Source organism: Schistocerca piceifrons, chromosome 4 (genome assembly GCF_021461385.2).
Source record: "Schistocerca piceifrons isolate TAMUIC-IGC-003096 chromosome 4, iqSchPice1.1, whole genome shotgun sequence".
Taxonomy (NCBI): domain Eukaryota; kingdom Metazoa; phylum Arthropoda; class Insecta; order Orthoptera; family Acrididae; genus Schistocerca; species Schistocerca piceifrons.
In genome coordinates, this window is record NC_060141.1 from 322919480 (window position 1) to 322937954 (window position 18475).

The window sequence follows — 18475 nt, forward strand, 5'->3', positions numbered from 1 at the left end:
ATGAAACTCGTATCTTTCTTCCTTCGATTTTGGTTATCGCTGATTTTTTTACAGAATCATCTGCATCATCAAACGATAATTCATTGCACAAAATTAATCAGCAATCAAACATCAAAAATTAACGTATTGCAGATGTAATTTAACATCTACTTTAACATGCATCCATACTGAATCAAAAAGTTGTTCAGTGTTGTAGTCCACATCTGCTTAAACTACTTCCCTTCAATTTTCGTTGTTATTCTGCTGCCCAAATATGTAGCATTCTGATCTATATCTCGTCTTGGAATCTTCGAACCCATGTCTTACTTGAAACTTCATTCAGTGCTTACTGGTTTTACAGAAAAAGGATCCGTTCGGACATTATATTATGTGAAAACGTGAAAAAAAGATAAGCTACTAGTAATGAATCTAAATGATGCTTCATGCTCGCTCCACGCTGTCCTTTTTCCATTGTACAGCAGTTTTCTGCATGTGGTGATTACCCTCCGCAATGACCCATAGAGTAGCTTGCGAAGTATATTACCTGATCCAAAGTACCGGACAGCTATTAGACATTAATATGGGGTGTGTCCAACCTTCGCCTTCATCACGGCTTGCACTCTGCTGGCAACACTATCAGTGACGTGACCGAACGTGTGTGGAGGAATGGCAGCCCATTCACGAGCCTAAATCAGAGAAGGTATTTATGCTGCAGCTGTGGTCTGGAACAAGTCGAAGCTCTAATTTATCCCAAACTTGTTCCACCTTCGATCTGATCGAGACTCTGGGAAGGACAGTCCATTTCAGGAATGCTACTATTCACAAATCTCCTATACAGATGCTGCTTAATGCCAGGTTGCAGTGTCATGCTGTCGTCATCACTGAGCTGTTCTTCTACTGTACTCAGTACACAATGCTATAAAATGTGTTCTTATCCTTTCGTATTTACCGTTTCCTTAAGTACAATAAGGGAACCACGGTGACACCACCTCCTCCACACTTCACTTCTGGCGCTACACATGGTGACAAGTAACGTTCCCCTGCCATTCCCGTCACCCAGTTACTTCCATCTGATTGCTGCAAAGCATGGCGTGATTCATCAGTCCAAATCACTCGTTTTCAGTCGTTCACTGTTCATTTGTGTCACTGATTAAAATGGTTCAAATGGCTCTGAGCACTATGGGACTTAACATCTGAGGTCATCAGTCCCCTAGAACTTAGAACTACTTAAACCTAACTAACTTAAGGACAGCACACACATCCATGCCCGAGGCAGGATTCGAACCTGAGACCGTAACGGTTGCACGGTTCCAGACTGTAGCGCCTAGAACCGCTCAGCCACTCCGGCCGGCCATCATACTGAACTCAGAACAGTTTTGAACTGGTAAAAGTTTAACGTATCGTGATAACGAAATGGATTTAGTTTCCGTGAGTTTTTGATGACCATTTAGTTTGGGAATTATGCTACCATTCTTGTAACGTTCTCATTTGATAAGGCTATTTTCTGTTTCCATTTCGATTGTCGTAGGACGACTTTCCATAGTTTGAAATGTCTTTTCTTGAATAGGTGCAGCATAATTTTTTGTCATCAATCTCAACTGCAGGCATTAGAATAGAACCCTTTCCATTAAATTATTCAGTTCTCTTTTATATTTCCATCTATTTTACTAATGCGCAATCCTAGCCAATGGACCAGTGGACAGACTATCTGACTGCAGGATCACAGCTAAAGATTCAACGAGCTAGCTGTGGGGCATGAAAGCAGACGTGCATAGCTCGACCCTATGACTAGATAGAGCTATTCTTTTTAAACAGTGTCATACATAGCGCAAGTACCTACAGTACGAGTAACTGGTTTGCTTGTATACAGCCGCAACTGGGTAACTTTACACTGGCCAATACTTACGAGGAACCCCACGCCTGTTAGAAGTTCAATCATTAGTGAGGCTCATTGGAAAGTGTTGTGTTAACAATTATAACAGGAAAAATATTAGCTGCTAATGACTCACCATGTGAATCAGAAGGGTGACAGAAAATGAGGTGTCCGGGAGGTACAGAAATACAGCTCCTCGACAGAAATGTTCAAAACACACCATTAACTTGCACCATGAACACCGAATGAAAAATGGCACGCCACAGTGATCACATATGTTCGCCTCATCAACTGAAGGCAAACTCCTTGGGAGCTACAAACTGTGCAGGACGTTCAACTAAGTATCCGCTCTTAACGAACCCATGTAGAATCATATTGGTGCGACGGTGTGATGAGAACTTGTGGAATGTGATGACATGCAACCGAAAGCGAAATATTCTGTCGTGGAGCTTACCGTGAAACTGGCTATACTTTAAGGCGTAGCTGCTGATAGTGCGGTAGCATGTTTTATAGGCAAGGAAGAAACAACCATCCACAGCCTGAATTTGTCCAGTGGTTCCGGGCGGTATGAACTGCAACGTCACACACTTTTGAAGAGGGTAGTTTGCTCTAAGGGAGTATGATATTTATACACAGACCAGGAATCAAGCAAAAGCAAATTATTTTGACCATTTATTGGTAGAAAGCAGTGCTCATACTATAGTTGTAGTTCTCTTACACCCATATTCCCACTCTCGCTTGTTGTGACGTGTATATTCCCCACAGCCCTTCCAGGATCACGCACGTGGGAAAGAATCGTAGAGGGCAGAGCACGTCCAACTTCTTGGAACGCAATAAATGACTTTCCAGCCAATTTTCCATCTAGATTAACAGTTGCCATAATTGTAAACGAATGCGTTAAGGTATTGATGTGTGTTGATCTTTATACAACCCTCTTTGTACTGACGAGGGCAAATCAGAAACTCTTTGCCCTATTTGTTATTAGCCAAAGTAAGGTACATACACGTAATGAAAAAAATACATTCTATCATACATACCTTTCACTATTTTTCCACATAGCCCCCCCCCCCCCAACGGTTCACACATTTTCCCATCGCAGTACTAAATTTGAGTTTCCCTTGTGGTAGAAATCGTCCAGCTGAGTATGGAACCACCGTCGGACTGCTGTCTTGGGGTCACTGTTACCTGTGAATCGCTGTCCAGTCAGGAACTTCAACGGTCCGAAAACGTGGAAATCACTAGGGCCGAGGTCTGGACTTCATGGTGGGTGGTCCAGAAGATCCCAGTAAAAGGCCCCGAGCTTTTCGGCAGTTCTTATTGCCACACGTGGTCTCGCATTGTTGTGGAGCTTAATCACGTTGTCCACATCGAGAATTCCTCGGCGCCTTCTCCTCAGACTTGACAGTATGCAACAATAACTGTCAGCATTGGTGGTTCCATCTTGTGGCATGAAATCCAGCAAGAGCGGTTCGTGGCAATCCCAGACGGCCATTAACATCACTTTCCCAACAGATGGGGCTGCATAGAATTTTTTTGTCATAGGTGAACCCAGACTTTTCCACATCATGCTCTGCTGCTTCGATTCCGGACTGAAATGCAGTTACCACTTTGAACTTCCAGTAACAATCAGATCCAGGAAACCCTCACCCTCCTTGGAGTACCGTTCCAGATGATCCAGTGTAGACATCATGTCATCCAGCTGCTCAGGCACCAACCGACATGAAACGTTCAGGTGCCCTAATCATTGTGTAAGGTTTTGAGGAAGGAACAAGGACTGTTTAAGCTGTAAATATTTTTGGTTTAATGTTGCAGTCTTATCACAGAAATACACGTATTTACACAGCTTACAATGTGACAATGTTACGACAGTTGTCAAACGAATGCATCTCGTCCTCAGAAAGTGAAATAATCATAAACACAACAATGGTAAATTTTAACTAGAAGTAGCTTTACAAAATTATTTTTAGGACTACATCATGATGTTGGCCAGTACTACGATAAATCTTCCAATTCCGCTTCAAGGTTTAGTACTATTTGGGATGACAATCAGGTCTATGGAGGATGGTTAGTTTTGTGACAAGTTGAGCGAAAGATTACCCAAAGTCGCTCGAGTTTACAGTGGATGCAAGCTGGTGAACCAACAAGTGTACGCCTCCGCTCGCCTTATTTACCTTAGCTGTGATGAGCTTTCATCTGCATGGCTGCTCTAATCCTCTGAAATTCCTATAAAAACTAATTAAGCCTTTGCTGATTTTTCCAGCAGAAACTTTCCCTACGTTTCTTGTTATGCAAGAAAACATGTACTCATCCCTAGTCTTGGAATATGGCCATATGCATGCGCGTGGCTGAAGCAGTGTGCGTATTAAAATGCCCTGTCAGTCCTCGCAAGAACAATTAACTAACCGGCTGGTTCGTTTCTCCACATTTGGAGCTCAACGATGCTACAGCTAATATCTAGCTGAATGTCAGCCGCAGTAATCGCAGTGTTCACACAAATTTCTCCTCTGCATCTTACAGAGCGTTATGTGCCCCATTCTGCACTTGACGCCAGTTCAGAGAAGAGTTCCCGAAAATTTCGCTCTTGTCTTTCTTGTAGCCAAACTGTCTCCCCACCTGCGTTCTTTCGTTCTCCATGTCACGGCTTTTTTCGACCGATAGGAGCGTTCCTCTTATTTTGTGGAAACACGCTCTGCCAATCGCAAGGGTCCTGCCATTAAGCTGCGTCTAAATCTCGGCACTTTACTCCTTCCTAGTTCATTTCCACCAATCGGACTTTTGTGCCTGCTCCAGACGTCTAAAAGTTACATACATACGCACTTGTGTACCACTCGCTGTTCACGTGATCAACTGCGTCACTGGTTTTGTTTGTATCCATTTGGAATTTCGAAATGCAGTTTTCTAAAGCTTCTTTCTGTCCTACTTCTGGTGGCCCGTTACTTGTTCTCCAGTATGCATAACCTGTCCAGTCACTGACTACCACTGCAGGACTCCCCCTAAGAGCTTTTTGTGGTACCTCCCCTGGTTCGGCCTCTGCTTCTGCCCACACCTGCTTCCACACAAAATGTTTCCTCTCACTGCTTGTTTCACCTTCTGCTCATTGACATGCATTATATAGGAGTGGTGTGTTAACACCATCGATTGAGTGTCATCTCTTTTGCATCACATACTTATAGGCAAATCCGCTCATTACCGCCAAAATAAGTTAGGTGTCATATTCACCTTCCCGTTATGATGTACAAAACTCTTATGCAAGGTGCGAAATTGACATGCATTTATTCTGCCACCTTACAATTGTACACCTCGTGTACACTGTCTGCGCAGCCGAGACTATATGACACCACACATTCCATGGAATCATCTTGTAGAAACTCGAATATTTCATCTGCCACTTCCTTCTCTGTCTGCAAAATTTCCAGCTTCAGCAACTGTTACAGCCAAGCTCTTCACCTTGTGTCAGGCCACGGAGTACATCCGGCGACACGGCTTTTCCAGTTGTGTCCTCCGCTCAGACTCACTCAGTGCCCTCCAAAGTCTATGTACGCTGTACACTGCACATCCCTTAGTGCAGCAGGTCCATGAAAACTGTTACTTGCTCACTCTTTGTGGAGCCAGTGTCATGTTTCTGTGGGTCCCTGGTCATGTCAGTCAGTGTGGTTCAAATGGCTCTGAGCACTATGGGACTCAACATCTGAGGTCATCAGTCCCCTAGAACTACTTAAACCTAACTAACATAAGGACATCACACACAGCCATGCCCGAGACAGGATTCGAACCTGCGACCGTAGCGGTCACGCGGTTCCAAACTGAAGCGCCTAGAACCGCACGGCCACACCGGGCGGCAGTCAGTGTGGAAATGAGGCTGCTGACACTGCTGCCAATGCTGCAGTCCTCGTAACTAAGCACACTAGTACCTATATTCCCTCCAACGATCTCTGCGTTGCCAATGGTCCTCCCTTCACGGGAATAAGCTTCAGCTTATTAAGCCTCTCCCAGCGCCTTTGACGACCTCCTCTCGGCCCTCCCGCCAGGATGAGATTATTTTAACTCGGCTTCGTATTGGACATTGCCTTTTTAGCCATTGTCATTCGCTAAGTGGCGCTAACCCATCACTTTGTACACATTGCACCCAACTTTTAACTGTCCGCCACTTTAAGCTGGAATGCCATTTTTTTTAACAATTTACGTTCCAGCTTGGGTTTGCTGTCTGATTTCAGCCGTTTAAGTGAATGACGCGCAGGCTGTCGACCGCGTTTCATTTTTGCTGAAGCAATATGCCGAAGGCCTTTTTATTTTTGGACCTCCATTTCTGTATGGTTATTAGCCCTTTTTCCACGGGCCCGTGTTTAGCTGTCTCCTATACTGTCTATTGGGACTGACATATAGTCGTTTAACTCCTCTCTGACCGAGCGGGGTGGCGCAGTGGTTAGACACTGGACTCGCATTCGGGAGGACGACGGTTCAATCCCGCGTCCGGCCATCCTGATTTAGGTTTTCCGTGATTTCCCTAAATCACTCCAGGCAAATGCCGGGATGGTTCCTCTGAAAGGGCACGGCCGACTTCCTTCCCAATCCTTCCCTAATCCGATGAGACCGATGACCACGCTGTCTGGTCTCCTTCCCCAAACCAACCAACCAACCAACTCCTCTCTGTGTTCGTGTTCTATAGTTTTGACTCGGGCGTGTATGACCCTAGTTGTTTTTTTGCGCCCTAAAGCCAAACAAAACAAACAAACTATATTACTCGTCAACTAAACAGTTCAACTATGCACTGTCGCCTCGGGGAGAGTAGGGGACGATGCGGGAGACCCACACAGCCAACTAGGCAAGGTCCTAGCGGAGGCCATTGCCTTCCTCCGACCGTAACGGGGATGAACAACACCCAGTCATCTCGAGGCAGGGAAAATCCTTGACCCCGCCGGGTATCGAACCCGGGACGCCGTGCTCGGGAAGCGAGAACGCTACCTCAAGACCATGAGTTGCAGACACATTACAAGGATAAATGGAATATGGTTAGTCATTTCAATTTTAAGTTTTTATGAAGTAAACTGAAAATAATGTCCCGCTTTGTTTGGAAAGTGACATTTTCACTTTTTACTTTTACAGCGTTTCTGCTACAGGTTGAGGTACCGCTAACCCTAATTTCATTTCAATAACGATTGAATATTTACATAAGCCATTTCAGGTGTTCTTTCAACTTCAGAAACCGTCTTCACAATCCTCTTGGTTCTTCAAGTAGGTCCAATGCCCTGTTAATTGATTTCTGGGATATCTTCAGCATCAGACCATATTAAGGTGTATGTCGGGTCACCTGTCATTTTCACATACTTAACTGTCTCTCGTTGTAAGATATTACTTTGTCTATGTGCAATAAAGTTCTTGGTTTTCTTCTTTTCTCATTTTGTTTGCATCTAATAGCCTGTATAAAGCTACCCCACCCAAGTGTGAGTCGTACATCTTCTGTTGTTTTCTGCTTGCTAGTAACATGCCTCAACAAAGACCGACTTTCGCCTACAGTTCCCACCTTTTGAGATCTTACTGAATTACATTTCCTACTAACAAGAAAAACAACTATAATATAACTATGACAGAGCAATCAAAGTTTCTAGGCATCATAAAATAAATAACTGCATTCATCACCGAGCTGGATGATGTACAAACAGGGCAATTATGATTTTCCTACCTATAAAGTCCAGTACGTCTTACTCATTTCTCTCTACGTCCGAACAGGTCCACCGGTAACGACCACCCGCCATGTCATCTTCAACCGACTACCTTCTCTGGATGAGGATGTAGAGGGGCATGCGGTCAGCACACCGCTCTCCCTGCCGTTGTCAGTTTTCGTGACTGGGGCTGGTTACTTCTCAGTCAAGTATCTCCTCAATTGGCCTCACGAGGGTTGAGTGCACCCTGCTTGCCAAGAGTGCTCGGTAGACGCAGGCAGTCCCCTATCAAAGTGGTAGGGTCTTACAACTGTGGAAGGGCCGTTGGCATGTCTTACTCAAACAGCCATTTTACTCAGAACTTCAAAAACGGGCCACGTACGGCGCTCAACAGAATTTAGTCGGAAATGTGTAAAGTAACCTGGTCTGTGTAAAGTAGCCCCGGTCGACGGTACAACCTGAACAATTTTCTCATGGTGACTATTTTTATAAGAATGTATAGTACCCTAACGAAAAAAACTTAACAGAATTGAAACTTCTCATTTAAGGTGATTACTCATGAATCATATTTTCTTGAAAAGTGATGACTGTACTTCAACGGATAATAGTAGTTAACTGAAAATGGAACCTAATTCGATGATAAGTCTACATCTGGGATGTTTGATGAGGCTTACGCAGTATTTATGGGGCTACGGCTCCCAAATAACAGGAATTAGGACGAATGCAGCGAAGTTGCCATTGTGCTGTGCAGGGCCGGAACGGCCTGGGCAACATCTACGTGTGGGCGAGCGGCGACGGCGGCGAGGACGACGACTGCAACTGCGACGGGTACGCGGCCAGCATGTGGACCGTGTCCATCAACAGCGCCATCAACGACGGCCAGAACGCGCACTACGACGAGAGCTGCTCCTCCACGCTGGCCTCCACCTTCAGCAACGGCGCCAAGGACCCCAACACCGGAGTCGTGAGTACTCGCTTGCTCGCTGTTCTTTGCGCGCATGCGCGGTCGCCAACTTGAAGTGCATGTCACTCACGCGGGCACACAGCGATTTTTCTTTCTTAACTCATCTGTCTTTCCAGATTCTCTCCTACAACATTTCCTATTTTGTTGTAATCTTTTCATCTCTATGAATCTGCTACACCCCTCTGCCTCTGCAACCTGTCTTTCATATTCAGATATTTTTCTGCTCCTATTATCCGTTCCCGCTCTCTCTCTCTCTCTCTCTCTCTCTCTCTCTCTCTCTCTCTCTCTCTCTCTGCTGCTCCTTGCTCCTTCCAGCGTGAATTTCACTGTCTTCGACATTGTAGCAAATGTGCCACTAACCTGGCCTTGCTTCTTGTAAGGGTCCTCCAAAAATTTATTTCCTCACCTCACCTATTCTTTGTAGTATTTCTTCATGCAGCAAATAAATCCCGTATTTAAATAGAATTATCAGTTCCAAATTGTGCCCTGTGTTTAAATAACAAATATCAAAAGGCCAAATAAATGCATCACCTTCATCTGACCTCCTTGTTTCAGTAAATAACAGGGGGAAGCTACTGTGTGTTCCCAGAGATTTTACTTATGTTTCAACAAACTTCCTTAAAATATTTATTAGGTGTGCTACTAGCCCTTTCTTGTTGATAAAGTAAGACGAATTTCTACAACCCCACTAAATACTACATTAGAAATTTAACATCATTGGTTTTCACGTCTTCCACTTCAAGCTAAATCAGCATGGCCCCGGGTATAGAATCAATGTTTTGCGACGACATTATTTAACAACATTTTCTCGACCTTCCACACACGTCAGATGGCTTAGGCCCTCGATATATCTCGTCATCCACTGTCAGTTCTTCGACCGCCATTATATACATATACATATATACTTCGCAGGCCACCGTACGGTGCGCGGTGGAGGGTACCGTGTACCACTATTAGTCATTGCCTTTCCTGTTCCACTCGCATATAGAGCAAGGGAAAAATTGTCCTTAAGCGAAATGTACGTTGGCGACAGCAGAATCGTTCTGCAGTCAGCTTAAAATGGTGGTTCTCTAAATTTTTTTAATAGACTTCCTCGAGAAGAACGTCTGCTACCTCCAGGGATTCCCATTTGAGTTCCCGAAGCGTCTCCGTAGTTCTTGAGTATTGTTCAAAAATCGTAAATAATGTGAGCCGTGTTAAATGTGCTGGTACGGATACTGGTTCGCTTTTGAATGATATTTTGTCTGGCAATACAAGCTCAGCCACTGCGTTACCATAGGGGGCCTGAAGATAGCGTAATGCTGTGCCGAAACCGGTTGCCTCTGGAATCAGAGATGAAAAAAAGGTTATCGGTTTATTTATTGCTTGTTATATCTATATCAGCTGTCGTCCTTTCGTCTCTCATAGCAAGGGTGATCGAAGTGAGACAAATGTATGCTCGTTACAAGTTGTTATGGATGAGACCCTCAGCAGCGCGACAGGGAATGATACTCTTCAGACTAAGCCTGAATTGTCAGTCGGCAAAGAAAGCTAGACTTCTGGTGTGAAAGCTTGAATTTTCTCTTCAACCGTTCGATTTTCATCGTTATTTAGAGAAATGGCCTTGCACTTCGCTTTTTATGTTTAATCGTATGGCTAGGGCCCCCCCCCCCCCCCCCCCCCCCGTCGGTCAGACCGTTCGCCGGGTGCCGGGCGCCGGGTGCCGGGTGCCGGGTGCCGGTATTTCAATTTGACGCCACTTCGGCGACCTGCAGTCGATGAGGATGATAGGACGATGATGAGGGCAGCACAACACCCAGTCCCTGTCGGGGGGGGGGGGGGGGGGGGGGGAGAAAATTCCCCGACACAGCCGGGAATCGAACCCTGGCGCAGAGGATTAACAATCCGTCACGCTGACCACTGAGCTACCGGTGGCGGGCTGCACTTCACTGATCAGCTGCGAGAGAGCTATACGCTTTGAGCTTGTTCCCAGTATCTGTCCAGGCGTAACAGACACGAAAAATGAAACTTCCTGGCAGATTAAAACTGTGTGCCCGACCGAGACTCGAACTCGGGACCTTTGCCTTGCGCGGGCAAGTGCTTTACCATCTGAGCTACCGAAGCACGACTCACGCCCGGTACTCACAGCTTTACTTCTGCCAGTATCTCGTCTCCTACCTTCCAAGTTTCGCAGGAGAGTTTCTGTAAAGTTTGGAAGGTAGGAGACGAGATACTGGCAGAAGTAAAGCTGTGAGTACCGGGCGTGAGTCGTGCTCCGGTAGCTCAGATGGTAGAGCACTTGCCCGCGAAAGGCAAAGGTCCCGAGTTTTAATCAAAAAATTTTTTCAAATGGCTCTGAGCACTATGGGACTTAACATCTATGGTCATCAGTCCCCTAGAACTTAGAACTACTTAAACCTAACTAACCTAAGGACATCACACACATCCATGCCCGAGGCAGGATTCGAAACTGCGACCGTAGCAGTCGCGCGGCTCCGGACTGAGCGCCTAGAACCGCTAGACCACCGCGGCCGGCCAGTTTTAATCTGCCAGGAAGTTTCATATCAGCGCACACTTCGCTGTAGAGTGAAAATCTCATTCTGGAGACACGAAAAATGCTACCCTAGAGGAAGGAGCTCCCTTTAAGAAATTCCTTTAACAGATCCCTACCGCCTAATTCATTTCGCGCTACATAGCGTTTACGATGTTATTGTTCGAATGCATTCTCGGGCGTGGTGGTGCCAGCTGTTGAATGGAAGGCTCCCGCCATATGTATATATCGATTCTGTTTAAAGCGTACTCTTCGGTTTTTACGACAGCAGCATCTGGACATGTTATAAATTAAAGTTCCCCAAGCCGTATTTTTTTTTATGTGAAGCCCAGTCTGAAGATCTGCTATAGGGAGTTTGATAGGTTTTTCGCTAACAGTCAGACTGATCTGCGCGGAATGGTTTTTGTCTATAATTCATTGTCACTACCTCACAGTCCGCCCGTGGTAGCTGAGTGGTCAGCGCGACGGAATGTCATACCTAACGGCCCGGGTTCGATTCCCGGCTGGGTCGGAGATTTTCTCCGCTCAGGGGCTGGGTGTTGTGTTGTCCTCATCATTTCATCCCCATCGACACGCAAGTCGCCGAAGTGGCGTCAACTTGAAAGACTTGCACCAGGCGAACGGTCTGCCCGACGGGCGACCCTAGCCGCACGGAAAAAAAAACTACTCCAGACAAGTCGTCCAGCCGTAAATACTAAGCGAAGTCTGGCCGAATCGCCTGTTTCCTATATATTTCCTTCACTTTGCTCGATGCGCTCGTCAGGCACGTTTTCTTAGTGTTTTCGACAGATATTTGAGTATCGCTTTTGCAATGTGTGGATGTAGTCAGCCCAAACAAATAAGCGCATCGTCGACGGAAAGCGTTGCAATGTTCTCTTTACCAATAAACCATTACATAGATTTTTACATGTTCATACAATAGAGCGATAATAAACTACTTCAGTCCGATATTCGCTTTACCGATATTCTATAGCAGCACAACATGAAAAGTGGTTTCGCAGTTTTCGCTGGGAGATCCCGAGTTATAGGTCCAGCCACCTACTTGGAACGAGGTTTCATCCTCCGCTTAACAGAGCGGGGTGGGGCAGTGGTTAGCACACTGGACTCGCATTAGGGAGCACGACGGGTCAAACCCGCGTCCGGCCATCCATATTTAGGTCTTCCGTGATTTCCCTAAATCGCTTCAGGCAAATGCCTGAATCGTTCCTTTGAAAGGCACGGCCGAGTTCCTTCCCCGTCCTTCCTTCATTTGCTGGGACCGATAACCTCGGTGTCTGGTCCCCTCCCCCACAGCAACCAACCATCCTCCACTTACAATAACTCCTACCCTAAGGTGTGTGACAGTTGTGTCTTCAGAGTGCCCGTTGAGCGTACGTATACCGATAAGGCAAAACTTTTTTGGCAATTTGTTTAATATTATGTCGTTACGAATCTGGAGCTCAATGTAGCAGCGATTGTGCATTGCATGGATACTATAAGCCTTTAACAGTTTTTCGGAGTTATATGGCACCTGATATCTATGCACACGTCATGAAATTCCCTTACGTTGCGGGCTGGCGATTTGTAGGCACGAAGTTTACACCCAATATCGTCTCAGATGTGTTCCATCGAAACCAAATCAGACGAACTTAGTGACCAAAACAGCAGCGTGCTTCATTATCATGCTCCTCAAATCACTGTAGCATTTGACCTTGTGACATATGAAAGTTCCGGTGTGTGTGTAATCTGACTAGACGAGTGTGTGCAATGCCCTTTATAAAACAACACAGCTTGAAGGTGGTTCATTGAACCCTCTGCCAGGCACTTTATTGTGAGTAGCAGAGTTATCAAGTAGATGTATATGTAGACGTAGATGATCATACACAACAAGCTAGTGCAGTGCTCGTTCATTTCTCTGATTTTTTAAGATAACTGATCGTTGAGTTTGGCCACTGTGCTCAATGAAACCACTGCCACAGTGAGAATATCAGCATAGGCGTACAACAGCTCATATTTGTTATTGTGGGTCACCTAACCATGGAAACGTTGTAGTAAAGTGAAGGAGATTAACAGATTTATTTTTCACTGTTGAAGATTGAAAAAAGTCATATCATATTCAGAGAGACCAAAGCACTCCACAACCTCAAATTAAATTACAAAATGACACTATCATTGTGGGGGGGGGGGGGGGGGCAGGAAATGATATGGAAGACTGCATGGAGAAAACGCAGCAACATCCCATCTGGGCACCTCGCAAATTCAGAGCAAATGAGTCAAAAAGAGGCCAAAAATCGTAATCAGTTAAGCAACACAAGCAAAGCAAGGAAGGAAAGAGCTGTTCAGAATATAGATCGCGCCACCACAGTTTGTGACACCTGCAAGTACATTCCCCCAAATCAGCTAACGTGCGCCAATCAGCACCACACGGCGGTCCGATATGACTCTCTCTCAGTGAGCCGAGCTCTGACTTAATGAGATATCTCGAACAGAATGACCTCCTACATGCCAACCAGCATGGATTCCGAAAACATCGTTCATGTCAAACCCAACTCGTATTTTTCTCACATGACATACTGCAAGCTCTGGAGCAAGGCATCAGATGCAGTATTTCTTGATTTCTGGAAGCCATTTGTCTCGCTACCACATCTATGCTTTTTACAAAATATACGATCGCATGGAGTATCAAGTGAAATTTATGACTGGGGTTGAGCATTTCTTGGTAGGGAGGATGCAGAAAGTTATCTGGTATGGAGAGGCGTCGACAGACATAAAAATAACTTAGGATGTGCAACATGGAATTGTGTTTGGATCCTTTCTGTTCATGTTTTATGTTAATGAACTTGTGGACCGTATTAATAGTAACATCAGACTTTCTGCAGACGATGTGTACTGAAGTACTGTCTGAAACAAGCTGCATAAATACTCTTAGATCTTGATAAGATTTCAAAGCGGCGTTAGGATCGTCAACATGCTTTAAATGTTCATAAATGTAAAACTGTGCAGTTAATTAAAAGAAAAATCGTAGGATCCTATAGCTATAGTATCATTCAATTCATACAAGTACCTGGATCAAACACTTTGTAGGGATATGAAATGGAATGGTCGCATAGACTGAGTCGTTGGTAAAGCAGGTGGCAGACTTTGTTTTATTGGTAGAACACAGTGGAAATGTAATCAGGGTTATGAAATGCAATGACCACATAGGCTCATTCGTGGGTAAAGAAGATAGTAGACTTCGCTTTATTGGTAGAATATAAGGCAAATGTAATCAGTATACAAATCACTCCTGGGACTCATCCTAAAGTATTAGTCAAGTGCGTGGGACCCACACCAAATAGGACTAACAGGGGATATTGAACGTATACAGAGAAGGGCAGCATGTGTGGTAAGTTTTTTTTTTTTTTTCAGTGGGAGAGTGTCACACAGATGATGAATAAACTGAACTGGCAGGCTCGTGAAGATAAACATAAAATATCCCGAGAGAGCCTACATACAAAGATTCAAGAACTGCCTTTAAATTATGACTCTAGGAATATAGTAAAACTCCCAACATATCGCTCACAATAGGGATCTTGAGTACAAGATTAGATCATTTAAAGCGCACACAGAGGCATCTATAAAAACGTTCTCCCCTGATTCTGGAATGGGAAAAAAGTCTAATAACCCTTCACAGTGGTTTGCAGAGTATAGATGTAAATGTAGAATCTCTGTTCGCAGGCCTCCATTTCTCTACTTTCAAAACACTGTCAACGGAGGGGCATGAGTCCATGCTGTTGCCAATGTAATGAACAAGAATATCGCTTATTTCACGAGAAAAATAGGGAAATGCAGCAGAAACTACCACTCTTGGAATACAAAAAATGGTTCAAATGGCTCAGAGCACTATGGGACTTAATTTCTGAGGGCATCAGTCCCTTAGAACTTAGAACTGCTTAAACCTAACTAACCTAAGGACATCACACATATCCATGCCCGAGGCAGGATTCGAATCTGCGACCGTAGCGGTCGCGCAGTTCCAGACTGTAGCGCCTAGAGCTTCTCGGCCACTCCGGCCGGCCTTGGAATACAAACAGCACATTCAGAAATACAACGTTGGTATAGGCCTTGCACAGTCTCTCCTCAGGGGGTCAGGCTCTTCACGTCACGTCAAGCAAAGTGGCAGGGCAACTCATTTCGATCGGATAGCCAAAATTTTGGTGTAAAAGCAACCGTCTTTCTCTCGGTGGTCGGGCACTGATGCAGCCTCTTGGTCTTTAATGTTCAGGTGGAATAGGCAAAAATTTCAGACACAATTATTCTCTAGTGACTGCAGTGGCCGCACGACGCCCCCGGCTCTCAGCTAGGCGAGGTGTCAGGTCAAACTACAAAAGCACAAACCAGGCAGCAGCGTAACTGCCTGTCTCCCTGGGGAGGCTCGCCTCTCCTACAGTATTCGCTGAGGAGGCTCGCGTCTCCTAGTGGATCCACTGACTACCTTCTGCTGGCAATAGGATCTTGAGACCACATCAGGAGTGCACCTACCCATCCGGGAAAATCGCAACACTTTTCACCCAAACATACAAGTCCAGTACCCACAATGCAATAAACACAAAATAGTGATAGAAAATGAAAAATACCGCTTAGCGACATGTTACGGTAATGTAACACATGCGGAGTTATCCTACTCGAAGAAGGGATGCTGTCGGGGAAGACGTAAAGCATGAAAGGATATTATTGGTCTGCAATAATGTTCAAGTGGTTCACTGCTGCTAGGGTGCCTTTGATTACTATCACAAGTCCCACAGCAGCTCAGGGGAATCTCCTCCATACCACAATACTACCCCAGCAGCCAGTGTCCAAGGCGGAATTCTTGTTTCGAGCAGCCGTTCCTCCAACATGACGTCGCATCCGGTCACGACCATCGACCTATTCTAACAAAAAATTTGATTCATCTAACGATCCAACCACAGGACACGGTTACGTTGATCCAAGTCCAATCTTGATGATCTCTTGCCTCCGTAATCATAGCTGACGATGCCACTGGATCAACACGGAAACATGTAGGGATCGAATGGTAAGAGTTTCATGTTCAGAAATGTGCGCTGAACGGTGTGCTCCAAATCATTTGTACCTGTGCCAGCTCTGTGTTCCATTGTCACGTATCGCTGAATATCCTGGTTTACAAACTCGACAACCCTACCTCAAGGTCCTGTGATAAGGCGTGGACGTTCAACTCCTTGTCGACCGTTCTGGTTTCACCATCTGTCAACCATTTTCCATAGATGCTCGCTACTACAGTAAGCCGTTTGCTAGATGGTAGTACCAAGGATAACAATCTAATCTTTGTAAAAGTCGCTTATGGCATTCGAGTTCCCCATTTGCAGTCCATATCGTCACTAGAATGATGCTTCTCAGTTTATCAGTGCTGCGTTTATATCCATTGCTTACCGCGGCATATGGTCCCAACGCCGCCAAGCTGCGTTCAGTCTCTCAATGCGCTTTAGACATTGAGTTTTAACTCATCAGCGTAGGTGACTGTAATGGATGAGGTGTCGTGTTTGTAGTGCGTGATGATGAGAGAAGAAAAGGGATGAAACCCCATACAGACACATAGCCGACTCCTCTCAAATCACACCAACTGGGCCACCCAACTGACGCTCCCTCCAACGCACGGATCACTATCAACAATATCACATACCCTCACAAATGGTTCAAATGACTCTGAGCACTATGCGACTCAGCATCTGAGGTCATCAGTCCCCTAGAACTTATAACTACTTAAACCTAACTAACCGAAGGACATCACACACATCCATGCCCGAGGCCGGATTCGAACCTGCTATCGTAGCGGTCGCGCGGTTCCAGACTGTAGCGCCTAGAACCGTCATCGTCACACAGCGTGCTCTTTGACAATATTGTAAACGTATAACAGAGGCATCACACGTAATGGAACCCGCCCGGCTAGCCCCGAAGTCCAATGCCCTGCTTCCCGAGCGGGAACACGTACCGGCCCCCGGCACGAATCCGCCCGGCGGATTAGTGTTGATGTCCGGTGTGCCGGGCAGCCTGTGGATGCTTTTTAGGTGGTTTCCCATCTGCCTCAGCGAATGCGGGCTGGTTCCCAATATTTCACCTCAGTTACACTATGTCGGCGTTTGCTGCGCAAACACAGTCTCCAAGTACGCGTACATCATGATTACTCTACCACGCAAACATGTGGGGTACACTCGTCTGATACTAGACACTCCCGGGGTTCCGTATGGGGCGGCGGTGGCGTGTGTGGATTGCTGGGCCTATTGTGGGGTTGCGTACCACTGAGGGCTACGGCCGGACGAAGCCTCACCGTCGTTGATAGATCCCCGGTCCAATACACACACATGTAATGGAAGAAAGCAGAACTTCCTCCCCTAAGCACCTGGCTGTACTGTAGAGACTAGAGTTAACAACATATGCACCAGATGAAAGTGTGCAACGTGTGTTCCAGGCGACGACGGACTTGTACGGCAAGTGCACGACGACGCACTCTGGCACGTCAGCGGCCGCTCCGGAAGCGGCAGGCGTCTTCGCGCTGGCGCTGGAGGCCAAGTGAGTACAGTACACACTACACTAAACCTACAGCAACCTCACCTTCATGCTCCCAATTAAATGCAATTTCTCCCGTGTTTTGTTGTATTTTACACCAATATATGTAAAACCCTGTTCTCCCTTGCCATGACCTGTGAGATGTGGCGCAGTTTTTATAAAACACTGCTTATATTGTGGCGGAGCTGGTTCAAACAACAATGCTTTTAGATTCTTATTGTTAACCTAAACTATTTCCTGCAGATCCAAGACAGATGTTTTTAACAGACTACAGCCTACTTCCTTCCATATCCTTGACCAATTTTCCTCATGTATTCTTCTTTCTTCGTGCATGAGACAGTGAAGCCTCGTACAAACTACACTACTGGCCATTAAAATTGCTACACTACGAAGATGAATTGCTACAGACGCGAAATTTAACCGCCAGGAAGAAGATACTGTGATATGCGAATGATTAGCTTTTCAGAGCATTCACACAAGGTTGGCGCCGGTGGCGACACCTACAACGTGCTAACTTGAGGAAAGTTTCCAACCGATTTCTCATACACAAACAGCAGTTGACCGGCGTTGCCTGGTGAAACGTTGTTGTGATGCCTCGTCTAAGGAGGAGAAATGCGTACCATCACGTTTCCGACTTTGATAAAGGAGCGATTATAGCCTATCGCGATTGCGGTTTATCGTATTGCGACATTGCTGCTAGCGTTGGTAGAGATCCAATGACTGATAGCAGAATATGGAATCGGTAGGTTCAGGTTTGGTAATACGGAACGACGTGCTGGATCCCAACGGCCTCGTATCACTAGCAGTCGAGATGACAGGCATCTTACCCGCATGGCTGTAACCGATCGTGCAGCCACGTCTCAATCCCTGAGTCAAGAGTTGGGGACGTTTGCATGACAACAACCATCAGCACGAACAATTCGACGACG

General features: G+C 45.7%; 1 protein-coding gene across 1 annotated transcript in view; it reads left to right on the plus strand.

Annotated features, from left to right (window-relative positions):
• Window positions 1-18475, plus strand: part of LOC124795818 (neuroendocrine convertase 2) — a 1530590-nt gene that overhangs the window by 1309074 nt on the left and 203041 nt on the right. The window contains exons 10-11 of the mRNA XM_047259899.1: window positions 8264-8476; window positions 17449-17549. Coding sequence (XP_047115855.1) covers window positions 8264-8476; window positions 17449-17549 — 314 coding nt within the window. The remainder of the gene's footprint in view (window positions 1-8263; window positions 8477-17448; window positions 17550-18475) is intronic.